General features: G+C 45.8%; 1 protein-coding gene across 1 annotated transcript in view; it reads left to right on the forward strand.

Moving 5' to 3' along the window:
- Positions 1-17,328, forward strand: part of FSTL1 (follistatin like 1) — a 55,908-nt gene that overhangs the window by 21,215 nt on the left and 17,365 nt on the right. The window contains exon 3 of the mRNA XM_059687726.1: positions 14,997-15,101. Coding sequence (XP_059543709.1) covers positions 14,997-15,101 — 105 coding nt within the window. The remainder of the gene's footprint in view (positions 1-14,996; positions 15,102-17,328) is intronic.

The raw sequence follows: 17,328 nt of genomic DNA on the forward strand, positions 1-17,328 counted from the left end.
CAGAGGAGACATTCCTTACAGTGTCCACGAGCACTGAAAGCAGAGCCAGAATTAGGCTTAAATGCACATGATATCTGGCCATTTTCAGAGAACTGTGTAGCCTGGTCCCAGATACAGCTCAGATGCTGCCTCACTCATGTGTTCAGATAATATATGTTGACTTCAATTATATACACAACTCCTACAATATTCCAAGTTAACATCTTACTCTTTCTACCTAAAAATTCTCCTCTTCAGCTCTCAGTGATTTGTCAGGACTACTTAAACTTACGGCTTAGAGCTGTGCTACTCGGTAGGAAAAGCCACTAGCGACAAGAGGCTGTTGAGCTCTTGAAATGTGGGTGGTCGCATTAAGACATGCTGTTAGTGTAAAATACATGTCAATTTCAAAGACTTATGGAAAAATGTGTAAAATGTCTCATTAATAATATCGATTACATACTAAAATAGTAATATTTTGGCTATTCTTAAAGTAAATTGCTGAAGTAATTTATCTGTTTCTTTTGACTTTTTAAAATGTGACTGCTAGGAAATTTTAAATTATCTATAGACTGATATGTTCCTATTGGACAGTGCTGCTCTAGACCAGCAATTTTCAACCTGTGTGCCATAAGAACTTTTAAAACACAAAATACCTAACTATTTACTCAGGGGCACTGACCTTTCTTCCCTTAGATCAGCGGTTCTCAACTTGTGGGTCATGACCCCTTTGGCGGTGGAACGACCCTTTCACAGGGGTCGCCTAAGACCATCCTGCATATCAGATATTTACATTACGATTCATAACAGTAGCAACATTACAGTTATGAAGGAGCAACGAAAATAATTTTATGTTTGGGTCACAACATGAGGAACTGTATTTAAAGGGTCAGAAGGTTGAGAACCACTGCCTTAGATTGTCAAATTTAAAAATGACAACAGCCAAGACAACAGTAGCCATCCAGTGTGAATGAATCCAAATTATACATAATTTTTTTGGCAGATTGGCAAATATATATATTTTGGTGTGCCACAGAATTTTAGTAATTAGTTTATGGGTGCCATGAGATGAAAAAGTTTGAAAATTACTGCTCTAGACACTTGTCGCTTAACCATACATTGCATTTAGCCACACATTGTCTTGAGTTATCTTTTATTAGATTGAGTCCTGTTATTTAGAATTCCATGTCGTTATGTCCCATTTCCCCATCGGAACTGTCAGCAGCTTGGGAATCTGCCTTGTGCTTTATTCTTCCTGAGCCTGGCATCCAGCATGATGTTTGGTATTTTGTTGCTTGATTGTCCCATATATTGCTTACTTGCCCAGAAATAGGTTTTGTCCAATTCCACTTCAGGCAATGATAAGGAAATGCAAATTGATTTGCGTTTGGCGTATTGCTTTTTTTCAAAGGGACTGATTTTATGTGGCTCTTAATTTGTCCAGAAAGGTTAACATTCCTCAAAAATGGATTCTTAAAATCTAGGGGATCTGCAAGTCAGCATCAGAACTTTCTAAGGAGCCCCTCATTGCCAACCCCAAATCTTGGGGAAGCTCTACATTAAGCTCAGAGATATGTGGCCCACTTTTCAGGTTTAAATGCAGGTAAATAAATCAGGTGGGCCCATGACTGCCAACCAGAATTGAGAGTAGAAGACCACCACCAGCCATGGTTGCCAAGTAACTGGCAGGAATTCCTATCAAATGGCTGTGATGCTCAGAGTCCCTGAGAAAATACTAGGGATGCACCCTGGGTGGGCCTTACCCTTTAAACATCCTACAATTTTGTAACTGAGCTTGTGGCTGAACCACATGCTCATAATTTCTAGGCTGGCTACATGATGCCTAAAATGCAGTCATTTGGGCTGGTTCCGTGGGAGAGTCTGACCTTCCCCTGGGTTTTGTGACCACAGGATCACCGAGCCAGTGTTTTGGGTTCAGTTGTTCAGGAATGTGCAAGAATGCACTCCCGGAAGCCTCCCTTCGTCAGGGGAGATTTAGTAGCTTTCTCTGCTCTGCAATCATCCCACTCTATTGCCCACATTATTGCCTTAAACTCATAGAGAACCAGCTCCCTTTGTCAACAATGCATGAAATGAATCATTCCCTCCTTAGAGAAGCAGTTGGAAGAATTTGTAATGACCAAGATTTTGAAGCAGTTTCAAAATCTGCCCAGGTTCTCCAGCTTCCCAGCAGCAGAACCCCATGCATACATATCCTCATGGGGTAGTTGAATCAATTAATGCTGCAAGGGGCAGTCCATGCTCAGAGTAGCACTTTCATTGGATTTCTCATCTTTCCTAGCATATTCCCTAGAAAAGTCGAGTTCCAAGATCTATCACTATGTTTCTGAGAGCTCACAGACACCAGGTTAGAATTCCTACTCTATAAAATAAAAATAATCACTTTTCCCTTGGGCAGCCTAATATTTAAGGTGACCGTGTGTCACCGTTTTCCTGTTGTCCAAGTCTATTTAAAAGGTCCCCCGTTAGTCTGGAAAAAGTCCCAGTTTGGCTGATAAAATATATGCTCAGATCTTCTCCCGCTCAAGCTCACAAACCCCTGTTTGCCCTGCAGCACCAATCCAGCGTCCCCCCACCTGGAGAAACTGGGTCCCATGGTGACATGTAAATTAAGCTTACAGTTTCCTTCACTGATCCTCAGACTCAGATCTAGAAAGCCCCTGGGACCAGAGGCCACCCAGAGAGCAACATCACAGGTACACACTCCTCCATCTGAAGGGAGCCCTTCATTTGCGTTAGGAATTGTTCCGGGGTGGGGCGGGGGGTGCAGGGGAATTGGGAGGGTCCTTAAGAGTCACTGGAGGCACAAGCCCTCCCTGTGGAGCCTGAGGGTGATGAACACCACCTGCCTCTGGCATTTCTTTCGAAAACTGTATTCCTCGGACTCCTGGTTTTCCCCACTTTTCTCCTGGCCAGCAGTTGCCATGGCAACACAGTGTCTGAGAACTTCTAATTGCATCTGTCTGCTTCTCCTAGAACCACACCGAGACACACATATGGAGACTTCATTTAGCCTGGAGTTCTTGCTGGGTTTTAACCCCTTCTGCATTCCTCAGGCCAGGAAATAATTGCCAAGTTGCTAGAAACTTGATGGCTGCTTTGCAGCCACACTGTCCCCAAAGGTTCTGAGGGCTTTGTCCCTGTTTTTAGAACGGAGACCCACGCTGCTCACTGCTCGGCTGTGCTGGGTCTCTGGGTCTCTCTGCTCCAGTCTCCCCTGATTTCCCTGCTAGCCCCACCCAACCACCTTGACCCCTTCATCTGTCAAATTGTCTTAGCTCTTGGTGGGACATCACAGTTCCTTTTCAGGTGTCCAGCCCCAGAGGAAATAAACCACTTGGGCACAACTAACACCTCACCCGTCCCTGGCAGCCCACTACAAGGATGAGCCAGAGGGGAGTGGTTGGAGACCCTGGGGCATTCTCGAGGTGGGGAGGAATAGGACAAGGGAAGAAGCTTGTTTTTCTGGTGTAGGGAGACTGGCCTCCCTTCTACCTCATAGGACAATGTAGGGGTGGGGTTCCTGGGAAGAGTTAACACAAAGCAGCTGCCTTGGATAACAAGCCCATTTCATGATTTCTCTTGGCCTCTTCTCACTTGGTTCTCTTTATTTCCACTTCTCCCTGTCTAGGCCACCCCCTACACTCCAGAGTCTCACCCAATTTTCACATTCCCACATTACCTCATCTTCTACCCTCTTTTTCTCCACCAATTTCTCATTCCCACAGCCTGTCAGCTAGGTGTTACATTGCTGATGGACAAAAGAAATGACTGGAAGCCATTTCAGTATCCCCACTGCTCTCCTGTCCACTTTACCAACAAGTGTGCACGCGCGCGTGCGTGCGTGCGTGTGCGCGCGCACACACACACACACACACACACACACACATACACACACACCAATGTCTTTCTATGGGTCTAAGACAATTTCTAATTAGTGAATTTTCAGGCTGAATATTTATGGCCTGGTGGGGAAAGGTGGGGCCTGTAGGGTATTTCCCCCAAAAGACTGGTCCTGGAAGGGGGCAGCCCCAGAAGAGGAGTTGGCACAGGATCTGTTTTCAGCCCCTACTTCAAGTCCTCAGGGCAGCCCTTTCATGCTTTCAGCAAAGGTTGATGGATGGCACAGGGTGCTATGCTGGGACCTATGAAAGAACTCTAAAATATAATCCTGTCCTCTAGGAACTTAGAGTTCAGCTGGGAAGATAAAATCTGTACAATCAATTAAAATTTTAAAAAGTGATTAAAATGAGTTCAGACAAAGTGGAATGAGAATTCATGGAAGGAAGAAGGAATTCATATCAACCAAAAGGAAAGGTCACAGAGGATGGAGTGGTGTAACTTGAGCTAAGCTGTGAAGGACAGGAAGAATTTGTGCAATCCAGACAAAAAATCAGACTTTCCAGGTGGTGACATCTTTTTAGCAGGTCTTGTAGGACATTTTCCTCCCATCTGAAAGTTAAAGGAGCATCTAACAATACCTCACGGTGCTGACATTTTCAAAGGGTAATGAGTTCTCATTTCAAAATGTAGAACCTCAGGAGTCCTATATCTTTTATTTTAGTCTGCTTGTGACTTAAGTATGCTGTGGCTACCTGCTCTACCCATATGCACAGCTGACGCTCCATGTAGCCAGAGAGTTACTGGAGGTGAAGAGGCCGAGGATCTCAAGGCCATGTTAACAATGACGTTACCCAGGGGAGAGAAGACTCTGAGCTTCATGCCAAAGGCCTTGTTAAATGTGGCCAAGAAGATGCCAGTAGGTGACGGTGTCAGGCATTTGAATCAGTGCCAGCTCTTGTGAATCACCTTGGAGAAACGATAGCCTTCGGTTTTAAGGGGAGCCATGCACAAATTGGGATAATGGAAAGGAGCCACGGAGGTGGGGGGACTATTCCCTGATTAGAGAAGGTACTCAAGGTACTCAATGTTAATGAATCAGTAGATTTATTCCCTAATAGGTGTGTATATCAGGAGCTACCTAGGGGCTACCTAAATTTAGTTGACCCCTGGGACAAAAAGGTGGAGAGAACTCGTAGCTCTTAGGCTATATCCGTATCTCACCTGCTTCCCACCGAAGCAGGGGAGTAAATATTACATTCTATTCAGAAGCCCATGAATGTGAATCCTATCTGTTTCCCGGCTTGGGAAGCTGGGGGAAATGGAAGGTTGGCTTGCAGGAATGTTGGTCCAGATGTGGCAGGCACTGCAGGGGACCCTCTCCCACAGCTGCCCCAGAGCTGTCTCCCTCCTTTAGTTGAGGGTATTGGGATTTAGGTGTGGGGTTTTCTCTCTCTCTCTCTCTCTCTCTCTCTCTCTCTCTCTCTCTCTCTTTTTAACTTTTAATCAACCATTCTCCTTGAACTACATGTGGAAATAATTAGATCCTGAATGCTGAGTAAATGTGAGCCCTGGCAGTCCCAGACATACTTCAGTGACAGGTTCTTGGCAGGAATGAAGAACTGTGAATCTCATGTGAATTTCCTTTAACCATTCTCTCCCTTCTTCTCTTTCCTTTTTTCTTGCAAGGCAAACACAAATAGAATAAAAAGGTTATTAATGGCATTCCAGGGGAGTAGAGAGTTCCAAGCAGTTAACTGGTTAGTGAAATAAGGCCACTCAATTGGGGTCCCATTACTGCTCCCTGATTTCCTCTGCCACGATCCAGGAGGGAATGAAAAGGCATTTCTTATGAAAATTCTTTGACTGTGAAAGCCAATTTTAATCCCTCAGCCCAAACTCAGCAAAACCCCTGAAATACCCTCACGGGGCTCTATATGTAAACAGTCTCTTTAGTTTGGGCATTTGGGTTAGCTTCCCTGGGAGAATAAAGTTTGATTTTCAAGAACATCTGAAATGGTAAATCCCTGTGCTTTCTAGTTAAGAGAATCCTAACAGTTTAAGGGACTTTGACATCATCTACTCTACACCCCCCCCCCCGCTTTTTTTATGGATGGGGAAACTGAGGACCAGAGAGGTCAAGCATCTTGCCCTAAGCCACACAGTGTGTTACAGGCAGTTAGTTATATGTCAGGCCTGTCTCTAGGTTTCTGCACCAGTTCTCTTTATATGGAACCTCATTGTCTCTGTCTGGTCTGTCCTCTGGGTTACTGGTTCAGGTTTTAGCAGAAGTTTAAAGGCTTTTTGCGGGGAAGAGGAAGGGTCTCATCCCAACGTTTGCCAAATCATTTCTCATATAATGGCATTCATCATGCATTTCTTGGTGCTCTCTAGATTTCCTGGTTTTGCTCCCAGTTTTCTGAATGTGCCTACTCTGCTTTCTTGGCTGCTTCACCGTCAGAGCCCTCATACAGTTATGCAGGCTGTTCACTACATGAGAAGGTGAGGGAGGCTGAATTCCAACCTGACGCTGCTTGCCAAGCCCTGTAACCTGGCCAGGTGTTGCATCTGCCCCGAGGAGACCCCACGAGGGCTGGCGGCAGTCTGCTCTCCTTGCTCCTCTCTGCGCACATCCTGTCCCTTCCTCTCCTCACCTTCCCCCATCCCTCCATTCCCACCCGTTCCTCCGGAGCTCATTTGTTCTCTTGGCTGCATTTCTCACTCTGACACGGATGATGTCCAGATGTGTATCTCTAGTCCTTTATTTTCAACTGTCAGTGGAATGTTTTACATCCCCGGAGACGTATGCCCATTACTGATGCATCATTGCCTGCCCCTCCCTCACGCGGCCCTTCCCAGGGCTCCATCTCTGAGATACACCAACAACCTTCCAGGCCCTCGAAGCCAAAGATGTTGGCAGATTCCCCCATTCTCTCCTTCCCCACTTCTCTCTTGCCGCTATGTTGCCAGATCTCCTTGTTCTTCAGAAATTTCTCTTGGATTCCTTCCTTCTCTGCCACATCCTACATGAGACTCTCATTCCCAGGCTCTTTCTAGCTGATTTCCTTGTGCCTCCCATTAATTCCTCCTTGCCCATTTCTTCCCATGTACCACTGCCAAACTATTCTTAAAACCCTCCTGCTCAAAACCTCCATCCCAATCCTACCATTCGTCAGGGCTCAGCTCAAGTCCCAGTTCGTCCATGAAGTCCCACCTCCTGGAGTCAGCCCCATCTCCTTCAGGACTGCATTGGCTGTTTGCCAAGGCCGAGACCACTCCTTTCGAGTGTATGCCATAGAGCTTGCACCATGCTGGGCACAGACTTATTATTCTTATTTTGTTGTTATAGGCACTCACCATAAACATGCTTTCTAATGGATTAAATTACCTGTCTGTCTTTTCCTGAAGACTGGAGGATTCTCTCTAGCCCTACTTTGTCCTCCATGTGGGCAAGTCTTAGGCAGACAGTTGGAGAACGGAAAATGAATACTATGCTCAGACCTAACAGGCTAATTCAGGGCAGAAATTGGTCTGACCTAAAAGCCCCCGCCCTCACGCCGCCAACCAGGTGTTCTGGGAAAGCTAGGGGGTGAATTTGCGAAACTGGGGGACTTGCAAAAAGCACTCTTTAGGAAGACTAACGGAATATCTCGGGCACTCCCAGGGATAACTCTTAGGACTATAGACAGATCTTGGGGAACCGTTCAGTAAGAGTGGAGTCACTGGATGTGCCTGAGTTGAGGAAACAGCATGGCACTCCCTGGGGAGACACCCCAGCTCATCAGTGAGGACCAGGACCTGAAGGCATGAGAGCAGAAACACCCTCCTCAGGTGCTGGAGGCGATCCAGAGCCACAGTCCTCTCCCTACCAATAGGGATGCATTCTCCCGCCTCCTAGACCAGTGGTTTTCAACCTTCCTAATGCTGCGACCCTTTAATACAGTTCCTCATGTTGTGGTGACCCCCAAATTATTTTCGTTGCCACTTCATAACTGTAATTTTGCTGCTGTTATGAATCATAATGTAAATATCTAATATGCAGGATGTATTTTCATTGTTACAAATTGAACATAATTAAAGCATAGTGATTAATCACAAAACAATATGCAATTATATAAGTGTTTTCCGATGGTCTTAGGCGACCCCTGTGAAGGGGTCATTCGACCCCCAAAGGGGTCGCGACCCACAGGTTGAGAACCACTGTCTTAGACCCTTGTGAGATGGTTTTCAGTCCTGTATGAAGTGCCTAGCGTAACTCTAACTCTGTAAGTGCTTACTAGATGCTGATGTATACTTCTGCTAGGACTGGACAAGACCATCACAGACAACAGAACTTAGCGCCATGGAGAAGCCAAGCACCCAGGTGGCTGTGCTGGGTCTGGGCCACCTCAAGAAAGACCTAGTCTATGGAGGAGAGGGGTCGCAGAGAAAGGGCTTCTCTGTGGAGGTGGTACTTTAGGTGCTTTAGGCTGACAAGGTGCTTCAGGCAGACACTTAGAGAATGTGACAGAACCTGTCACATAATAAAGACAGTGGTTAAGGTAAGCAGCTTTGTCCCATTTGAAATTTGATAGTAATTTTCAGGCACACCATATATTATCACAAGAGAGGAAAGGTGAGGAGCATGTTATCCCATAAGCTGTGATAGAGGCAGACATCAACAGAAAGGAGAACTGGATCATTCTTGAGTGACAAGTCCATAATAGATATTTTTATCTTAAAGCGAATCCTCTGGGGTAATGCATCCCTTATTTTGGTGTCATAAAGCCCACACCTTCCTCCAGACATCCCAAACGCCATTGTCACTGGCCACTGACACTGACACTAATCTGAATGGACCCCAAATGACATTTAGTGTAGGAAACGTTCATTAAGCATTCTCTCAGGCAGGACAATGTGGTGGGTCTGTGGGAAGCCAAAATGTGCAAGCGCTTAGTCTACTTGAGATAAGCTATATGTGCATAAAATATTAAACAAGGCTCCGACTAATAGACTACCGGTGCAGAGCTTTCTCGTTTAGGAAGAAAGTGTAGGGTAGGTGGACAGTCCGACTTACCGTAAAGCCAATTAAGCTTCATTTTCAGACCTGTTACTTACAAGGCCCATCCACGGCCCCTGTGCCCAATTTTGCAGTCATCGTTAAGCATTATTTTGCTTTTTTTGTTTGTTTTTGTTTTTTAAATATATTTTTATTGATTTCAGAGAGGAAGGGAGAGGGAGAGATAGGTAGAAACATCAATGATGAGAGAGAATCATTGATTGGCTGCCTCCTGTATGCCCCCTAATGGGGATCGAGCCTGCAACCTGGGCATGTGCCTGACCGGGAATCAAACCTGGGACCCTTCAGTCCACAGACAGATGCTCAATCCACTGAGCCAAACCAACTAGGGCTAGGGCAAGCATCCTTTTTCTTAAGGAGACCCCCTTAAATTTTGTAAGCTTCAGATCCCACAAAACCTGGACCTGGCTCTGGTGCATAAACTCGAGATTGAGGGATGGGTTGTGAACACATAGGGGGACGAGTCCCTGCAAATGCAGTGCCTGCTGCCAAGTGCATCGGGACATCTGCTAGAAATCACCACTCCTTCCTCTTTACCTGGAATAAGTAGCATGCGCCAACACATTCTTTTCAGGGAAAGGAATTAGAGAACTCAAGCAAGGTCCCATGGTACTCCAGGTAGACTGTAAGGTCCTAAAGTGGTTTTGCTTTCTCCTTGGCTTTCTCAGGTCTGGGCTACTAGGTTCCGTTCCAGAAGGGCCTTCCGGGGGCAGCCAGCATCCCACCCTACCCCCACCGTGCTCTCCTGTTCTCCCCAGTTCTGTGAGTTCCTTTGTCCCCAACTCCATGATGCTGTGCGAATCTGAGGAGCCCTGGTGTTTCTGTGAAGTTTCCATGACTAATTCTGGCAAAGCAAGGAGAGCCTTTCTCACGTCAACAAAGCCGCTCTGTCACAGAATAGTGGCAAGTGGAGCCAAAATTCCACCTTGGCATACGTAAGGGCTGTTTTTTGTTTTTTGTTTTTTTTTTTGGGGGGGGGGGTTTCCAAAAAGAAAAGTTAGGAAGGAGGAAAGGGATGGAAGGCACAGAGCTGACTTAGTTCACATCGTGGTTGATGGTATATGAAGATGTAGTTTTATGCCTTTGCTTATAAGCTCCCTCCCTTACCAAAGCACATTGTTCTTTCAGAAATTGTTTTACTTCAGAAGACTTTTTTAAACATTCAAAGTGTTATTTTGTGTTCAGACTTACTGCCGGTGGGCCCAGAGACTCAGACACACTAGCACCTCTAGTGGTGGTTTGGCAAATAACTTGCTTTTTCAGTTGCAAAAATAATTCCTGTTTTTTTAGACTGTGGATCCGGTCTAGCTTTGATTTGTAAAGAAAGCAAAGTGGTGGAGTGGAAAGAGCTGGATTAAAGTCTGGAGACCTCACGTGGAGCCCCCTGAGGTCTTGGACCAATCACATATAGCCGTCCACAAGTCTCGGTTTCTTCTTCATCCTAGGATGTTACATCTGGAACCGCAGTAGAGATAACCCCTGCCTGCCTATCCTTGAAGGTTTTGAGAATAAAAAATGATAGTCAAAGTTACAGACTAATCAATATTACGGTACAAATATAAAGCATCATTTATTCCCATGCAGTGGCTGAGAGTTGCTCAGAGGGGAGGTTTTTTCCTGTAAAAGTCAGCAATCTTCCCTGTCAGCCTTTACCAAGAGAAGTCTGCATTGTGAAACTTAACCAAGGGGCCAAATTCCCAGGGCATGGCTTGCAACACTTACTGCAAACAACATAGAGCCAGTCGGGGAGATGATGCAGACAGATAAAACTAGAAACCTGGTGTTTCCCCATTGGGAACAAGTATATATTGATTTTTATTCATCTATCAGGGTGTCTACACTTCCAGAATACACCCCCTCTTCCTAATCAATTATATTCTCACAAGTGTATTCAGACCGACGGGTGTGTATATCTGTGACCTCTCCCTGTGCCTGCCCTTGGAGCTGTACCCTCTCTCCGAGGCTCACTCCCTTGCTGCTCTTGGTAAAAGAATATGGAGGCTCCGGGGTCAGGCTGACCTGAGTTCTAAGCCTGACTCAGCTCGCACTAGTCATATGGTCTCCGTACATCACAGAGCTTTGCTGAATCGTACCTTCCTCCCCATCTGTTATATGGAAACCTGCACAGACGTGCGAGGACAGAGACTTCTCTGTAAGGAGCCTCACTCGGTGCAGGTGCTCTAATGAATATGAGCATCGGGCCCTCGTCCATTGTCAACCCCACAAGATCTCTGCCTTATGCCTGGCAGGTTCCCCGGCCTCCAGCCTCTCTCCACCCAGGCTGCCCCGCACCTGGAGTCAGAATTCCCAAGTTGGATGGGACCAGACACAGTATTCCAAACACCACGTCATCATGTCCCTGGCCCCATTCCAAACTTCCCAAGATCCTCACTCCTATCAGGTCAGCTGGCGAGACCTGCCTCCCTACCTCCTCTCTCTCTTCCTCGCCACACTTCTCCATACCCATGAGCATGTTCCTGCCATGAACATCTCAAGGTGTTCTCCCTCCCTTAGAATCAGTCACTCGGCCGATGGGTAAAACCACCTACCACCCTCAGGAACTTCCCAGAAGCTTTGGGAATGCTCTCAGCACCCCTGCTCCCAGAGAAGATGGGGCTTGGAAAGGGCTTGTCTTCATTGTTGATTTCTGCATGAAAGCATGCCTGTGAATGGGAGGAATTGGGGAGGACTCTGAGGGCTTCAGGTAAGACATTTTTTCCCCAGTTCTTGGTTCCTGCTGCCTGTGCCTGCAGGGCACGAACCCCAGTGTCCCACCTCCTCACCACATCTGGCAGGGAAGAGCTGAGAGGCGCTGCAGGAGCCAGGGCTGCACTCTGCATTGCGGCTCTTGGCTCTGTGAGACAAAGAGAGAGATTGCCACCTATTGACAGATGTGCCACCTGCATTTCTCTGTGGTCTTCAAACAGGGCCACAAGGATTGGTAGGCCCTTTGATTTTCCCATTTAATTGGTCCACCTGCTCTCAGGGTTGTCATTCCTGTGTAAGGGAGGAGGGGTGGGGATGTGACAGCCCAAAGTGGTAACAGCATCTCTGAGGGAAAACTGCCTGAGCATCGGTTTTGCACTGTCGTGATGGCCACTTTCATTTGTGTGTGGCAGGCACCCTGCGACATGTGGTACCTCTCATTTCATCTCACACAGCCCTCACAGGGATCAGTGTTATCACTGCGCACAGGCGTGACCAGGGCAACTGAGGAGCAGAGGTGGAACGTAGGGATTCAAATCTAACTCTGACGCAGTGTATAAGAACTTTTCCTTTAGATTGGGTAGAATCTTCCACTTTCTGGTTATTTAACCTATAAGGCTCAGAACCCTCATCTGTAAAATGGGGATGATTATGGTGTCAAACTGATGGCATTGTTATAGAGCCTAACTAAGATAATGTATAGTAAAAATCTCACAGCAGGGTACCAGATATTTATAAATGGGAGCTTAATCATCTCTTGTCTGTGGATGTAGGTTGGAATCCTAATTCCTCTCATTTTTCGCTTTGGGCCTTGGGGAAGTTACTTGATCTTTCTGATCTTTAGTTTTCTCGTCTATAAAATGGGGTTAATAACATACATGTTCTTGCAGGGCTGTTCACAAAGTAAGAGGAAATCTTATGTATGTAAACACTTTGTAAATTTTAATTGTATTGTTCAAGTATTAGTCTATATTTTAAATAAAAAGTATCTGTTTCTTTACATGGATTTTTGAGATCTATTTCTGATGAATGACTTGGGTTGAATTCAACCTATAACCAAAAGCTTTTTTTTTTTTTTTTTTTTTTTTTTTTTTAGTACTCACTAAAAGCAACAACATAAGATAAAAAAGAGGCTCCATAAAGCCACCGGCTATTATTCTGCAGTAAACTCTATAAGCATTAACATTAATAACACTTTTCATAGGCAATTTGTTTTACAGTTTGTGATGCACTTCCAGACATGTTATTTAATTTCATCTTCACAGGGCAGGGTTGGTATCTTTCCCTATTATAGAGAGGAAAAACTGAGGCTCAAAGTATTAAAGTGACTAGTTACAACACAGCTAATAAGTGCTAACGGCTGTGGGTGTCTGCCATGGAGCTGTGCGTTGGTGTGCCTTTAAGTGTAGGCATATGTCTGAGCATGCTTTTTATGCATTTGTGTGTCTGTACCTCCTGTGATACACACAGAGGATTATATGTTAGCTGGTTGTTTCCTGAAAGGGAAAGGAGAAAATAGGGTCTTATCTGAGATTTATTTTTTTTTTTTTTTTTTACACTGCTCAGCGATAGCCTTTCCTCTTCTTTTTTAGAGCTGATTTCTATTCCCAGGCACAGTTTCCAAGAGGGCTGCTCTGCTTGGAGAATATGTTTGATTTTATCGCTATTCCTGGTTTAGGAAACAACAGCTAGTCCTCCCAGCCTTCTGGGAATTACTTCCTCTTTTCTTCCCTGCCTGCCAGCTTTATTGAATTCGCCTTAGCAACATCCAAAAAAGAATGGGTGTGGCAACAGCCCGTGAACCAATGTGATGTGAACATGGCGAGGGTTTCTAGACCAATGGGAGCCTTGTATGACACGCAGGCTGGCTCAGGAGAGAAAACAATCACCTGAAGTTTGCAAAGCAGCCTCCGGGTGGCAGCAGACCAGCTGTATTGGACACAGCCCCTAAGCTCTCAATATCTACTTTGTTTTTTGTTTTCTGTGACCTATTATTGGATATAAAACATCAGCTATAAGAATTTACTGTAAGAAGTGAGTTTGTGAGTGTGAGTTCTCTGCTTGACACAGTAGACATGGCCCGAAGGGCAGAATCTCAGGTTCCATCCCCACCCTTACTATGGCCAGTCCCATGACCCCATCACAACTCTGGCCATCTTTGTTGGTTTTAGCACAGCCAATGCCACCCTGGTGGGCAGGCCAGAGGCCTGTGGTGGGACTGCCTGTGCAGCCAGTCAGGAAGAGTGGCTGGAGGAATCCCATTCTCCTTCATTCAACCTCCACTACTGCTGGCCTGAGAGGCAAATGAGGTGGGGCTGGCTTTTAGTCGCCAATTAACACGAGAGAACAAGTGTGTCACTGACAGATGAATAACTACAAACACCCACATTTTCAGAGGCATAGGTTGGAGCCATTCCCTGCCTTTTCAGTTCTAGAGCATATGTCTGCACAGGAATATCTGACCATAAGTGCCTTGAGGCTAGTTCTACTGCTTATCAGATGGTCTGGCCCTCTTGGTCTTGAAGCCAGAGGCAGATCTTGACAGGACCTGAATTAGACCAAATAAAATAACAGCAGATCTATGTTTCAATAGCTTGGCTATTCTTCTTTTGCTTTGAACACTACTCAGTGAGATTTTGGTCTTTCAGATAGCCATATTTCTCTCATGTATTTCCATTTCTGCCCTACCTGGTTTGGCTCAATCAAACCTGAAGGGCCCCAGGTTCGATTCCAGTCAAGGGCACATGCCCAGCTTGCCGGCTCGATCCCCAGTAGGGGGTGTGCGGGGGCAGCCGATCAATGATTCTCTCTCATCATTGATGTTTCTATCTATACCTTCTCCCTTCCTCTCTCTGAAATCAATAAAAATATTTTTTTAAGTTTCCGTTTCTGCCTAGTCTATTCTTCTCACCCTTTGGCAATCAGTGAAAGCCCCCTATCTCAGAGTCTCACTTGGTTCGTGTCCTCCATCTCTCCTCCAGCCCCTGGTGCTTCCATATCGCTTTCTAAAGATCTCTTGTGTTTCCTCAGAGAGTCACAGAGCGCCTTGAGGCCAGGGACTGTGCTTTTATATCTTCTTTCCTTAGTATAGTGTTGGCATATAATGGATAATATTATATTAACCAATAAATGTTCTTAGAAGAATGGGAGCATGCAAGAAAAGAGCTCTTGTTCTTAAAGAAACAATCTTACAGACTCGTAGGTGGCCTGGGCTGGAGCAGTGCTGGCAAGGCTGGTGCTGGCTGCTGGGGACAGCTTGTGGCTAATCAGGACCCTTCAACCTGTGACTCCAGACCAAGCCCTGGGCTTGAACCATAATCACCACCATTGGTTCATCCCATCATGGGCTCATTTCAGTGACATGGTGTTCTTTTATGATTTTGTGTTTTAGGAAGAACTAAGGAGCAAATCCAAGATCTGTGCCAATGTGTTTTGCGGAGCCGGCCGGGAATGTGCAGTCACAGAGAAGGGAGAGCCCACCTGCCTCTGCATTGAGGTAAGTCCTGAGGTCAGGAGCCAGAGGACAGCTGCCCAGGCTAGGGTGGCTGCCTTGTTGGAGCTGCCAGTCGGCACAGCAGTGCCAACAATGTCATCAACTTTATGAAAGCACACCTGGTCTATCTGAAAAGAGTGGAATTTTCATCCCAAGAGTTAAAAATCAGATGTGAATACAGGGATTTTTTTTAAAGTTTAGTTTTATAAGATTTTTAAATTAAAAAATGAACAATTGCTTTATGTAAGTCAAATAAGTACAGGTATTTATGCAAACATAAAATTAATCTTCCGCATAACCTTCAAATCCCATTAGTCTGAGTTAACCAGTCTGAGTTAATCCAAAGTCCAGTTTAACAGATTGGAATATATTTGTGTCACATTTTTGCCTTTGCTACTATAAACATGTAGAGAGATTCCTTCTATTTCATACATAAATGGAATCATAACATATAGTTATAGATATGTATATACACAACTTGCATTTTGTACTCATGCATAGATCATGGAAAGCCCTGCAGGTCACGATGTATAGTTGTAACTCACTTTTTAACAGATGCGTGATCTTTAGTGGTATAAATGCACCAGATTTACGCAATCATTTCCCTATAGATGGACACGTCCCACTGAACAACAACACCCTTATGCAAAGAGCTCTACATGCTGCTGCCTTTATTTCTGTAGGATTGATTTCCACCCGGATATGCAAATTTTAAAAAATAGACAGAATGCAGGTTTTTCAAGTTTGCTTTGGTTTTGAATGAACCATAAAAAGCAAAGTGAGCTTTCGAGAAATACTTCTTTCATAAGCAGGATTCTGATCAGCTCTCACTCTCCAAGCAAACAGCCCTGAAGGCCTGCCCTTTACCCCCTTTCTGCCAAATCAACCCAAGCCTGAAGTGCATCTGTCCTTGTGCAAATAAATACACCCAATTGAGTCCCCAGAGGAGGGATCCTGACCCATTGCTCCAGAAAGGAAGTCCTCCAGTTTAGAAATTAGGAAAACAGATTATGCTGGAGACCTGGCAGGGCCTCACTGGAGGTGCGCTGGCCACTGTGTGGTGGCTTACACCCAGACTTAGGGTTCAGCAACCTGGCGTCTAGTCTCAGCTCGGCCACATACAATTGTGTGATTTTTGAGCAAGCTAGTGCCACAGGATACCACGAAGACAGAGACTGTGTTTGGCTTTGCCCCATGCCCAGCACATAGAAGAACTCAGTCATGAGTATTGGTTAAGCACAGTTTGTCTTTCTGGCTTTGGTGTTCTTGTCTGTGAATCAGAAAGTTTGGGCTACCTCCCTCTCCAGTGTCCTGTGTTTCCTTTCACTGCGTCTGCTCTTTCTTGCTTCGGTGCCTTTATTATGTCCAAGCTGAACTTGCTTCTCCCTCTCTCCTTTCAGAAACCACAAAAGTCTTAAGAAACTGAGCTTGCCTGTGACCATGGCACTTTAAATAGCCAAGTTGCCAAGTGAACTTTAGTCCACTTCCTCTTTCATAATGATTCTCTGTAATACTTCACAAAGATCCGGGCACCCCAACCCCCAGCCTCACAGCAGGCGTTGTAAGATTGGGAGGAAAACAAAATGGCCCCAAAGTACAAGCAAAGCAAGAGAGCAAAGATCCTTCAGGGTCCGCCCCAGAAGAGTAGAAGGCGTGCGGCGTTTGCCTGCTTTTCAGTCTCCACATTTCCAACCCTCAGCTCTGGCTGTTTTGTGTCATAGAATGCTGACTTTTAAGGGATCTTAGATCAGCCAGAGACATTGAGTAACTTACTACAAAATGGCAAAGCAATGAAAATTCCAAACTCCTGGCTTCTAATAAAATGCCCTTTCTGTTCGTTTGGTAGGGGTGTGTCAGGGAGAGGTGTGTCAGGGAGGGGTGTGTCAGGGAGGGGTATAGCAGGGAGGGGTGTGTCAGGGAGGGTTATTTCAGGGAGGGGTGTGTCAGGGAGGGTGTGTCAGGGAGGGGTGTCAGGGAGGGGTGTGTCAGGGAGGTGTGTCAGGGAAGGGTATGTCTAGGAGCGGGGTGGCAGGGAGGGGTGTGTCAAGGAGGGAGGTGGCAGGGAGGGGGGGTCTGTCTCTTCACTGAATAGCAGAAGACCCTGACCCAGGATCAGCACCCAGAGCCATATGGGCTGCAAGGTGATAAGGTGCCTCCAGCACTAAGTGGGGTACGGTCACAGATGCCAGGGCTGAGGCTCCTGCTGAGGCCTTTGCTGCTGGTGGGGAGT

Source organism: Myotis daubentonii, chromosome 3 (genome assembly GCF_963259705.1).
Source record: "Myotis daubentonii chromosome 3, mMyoDau2.1, whole genome shotgun sequence".
NCBI classification, from domain to species: Eukaryota; Metazoa; Chordata; class Mammalia; order Chiroptera; family Vespertilionidae; genus Myotis; species Myotis daubentonii.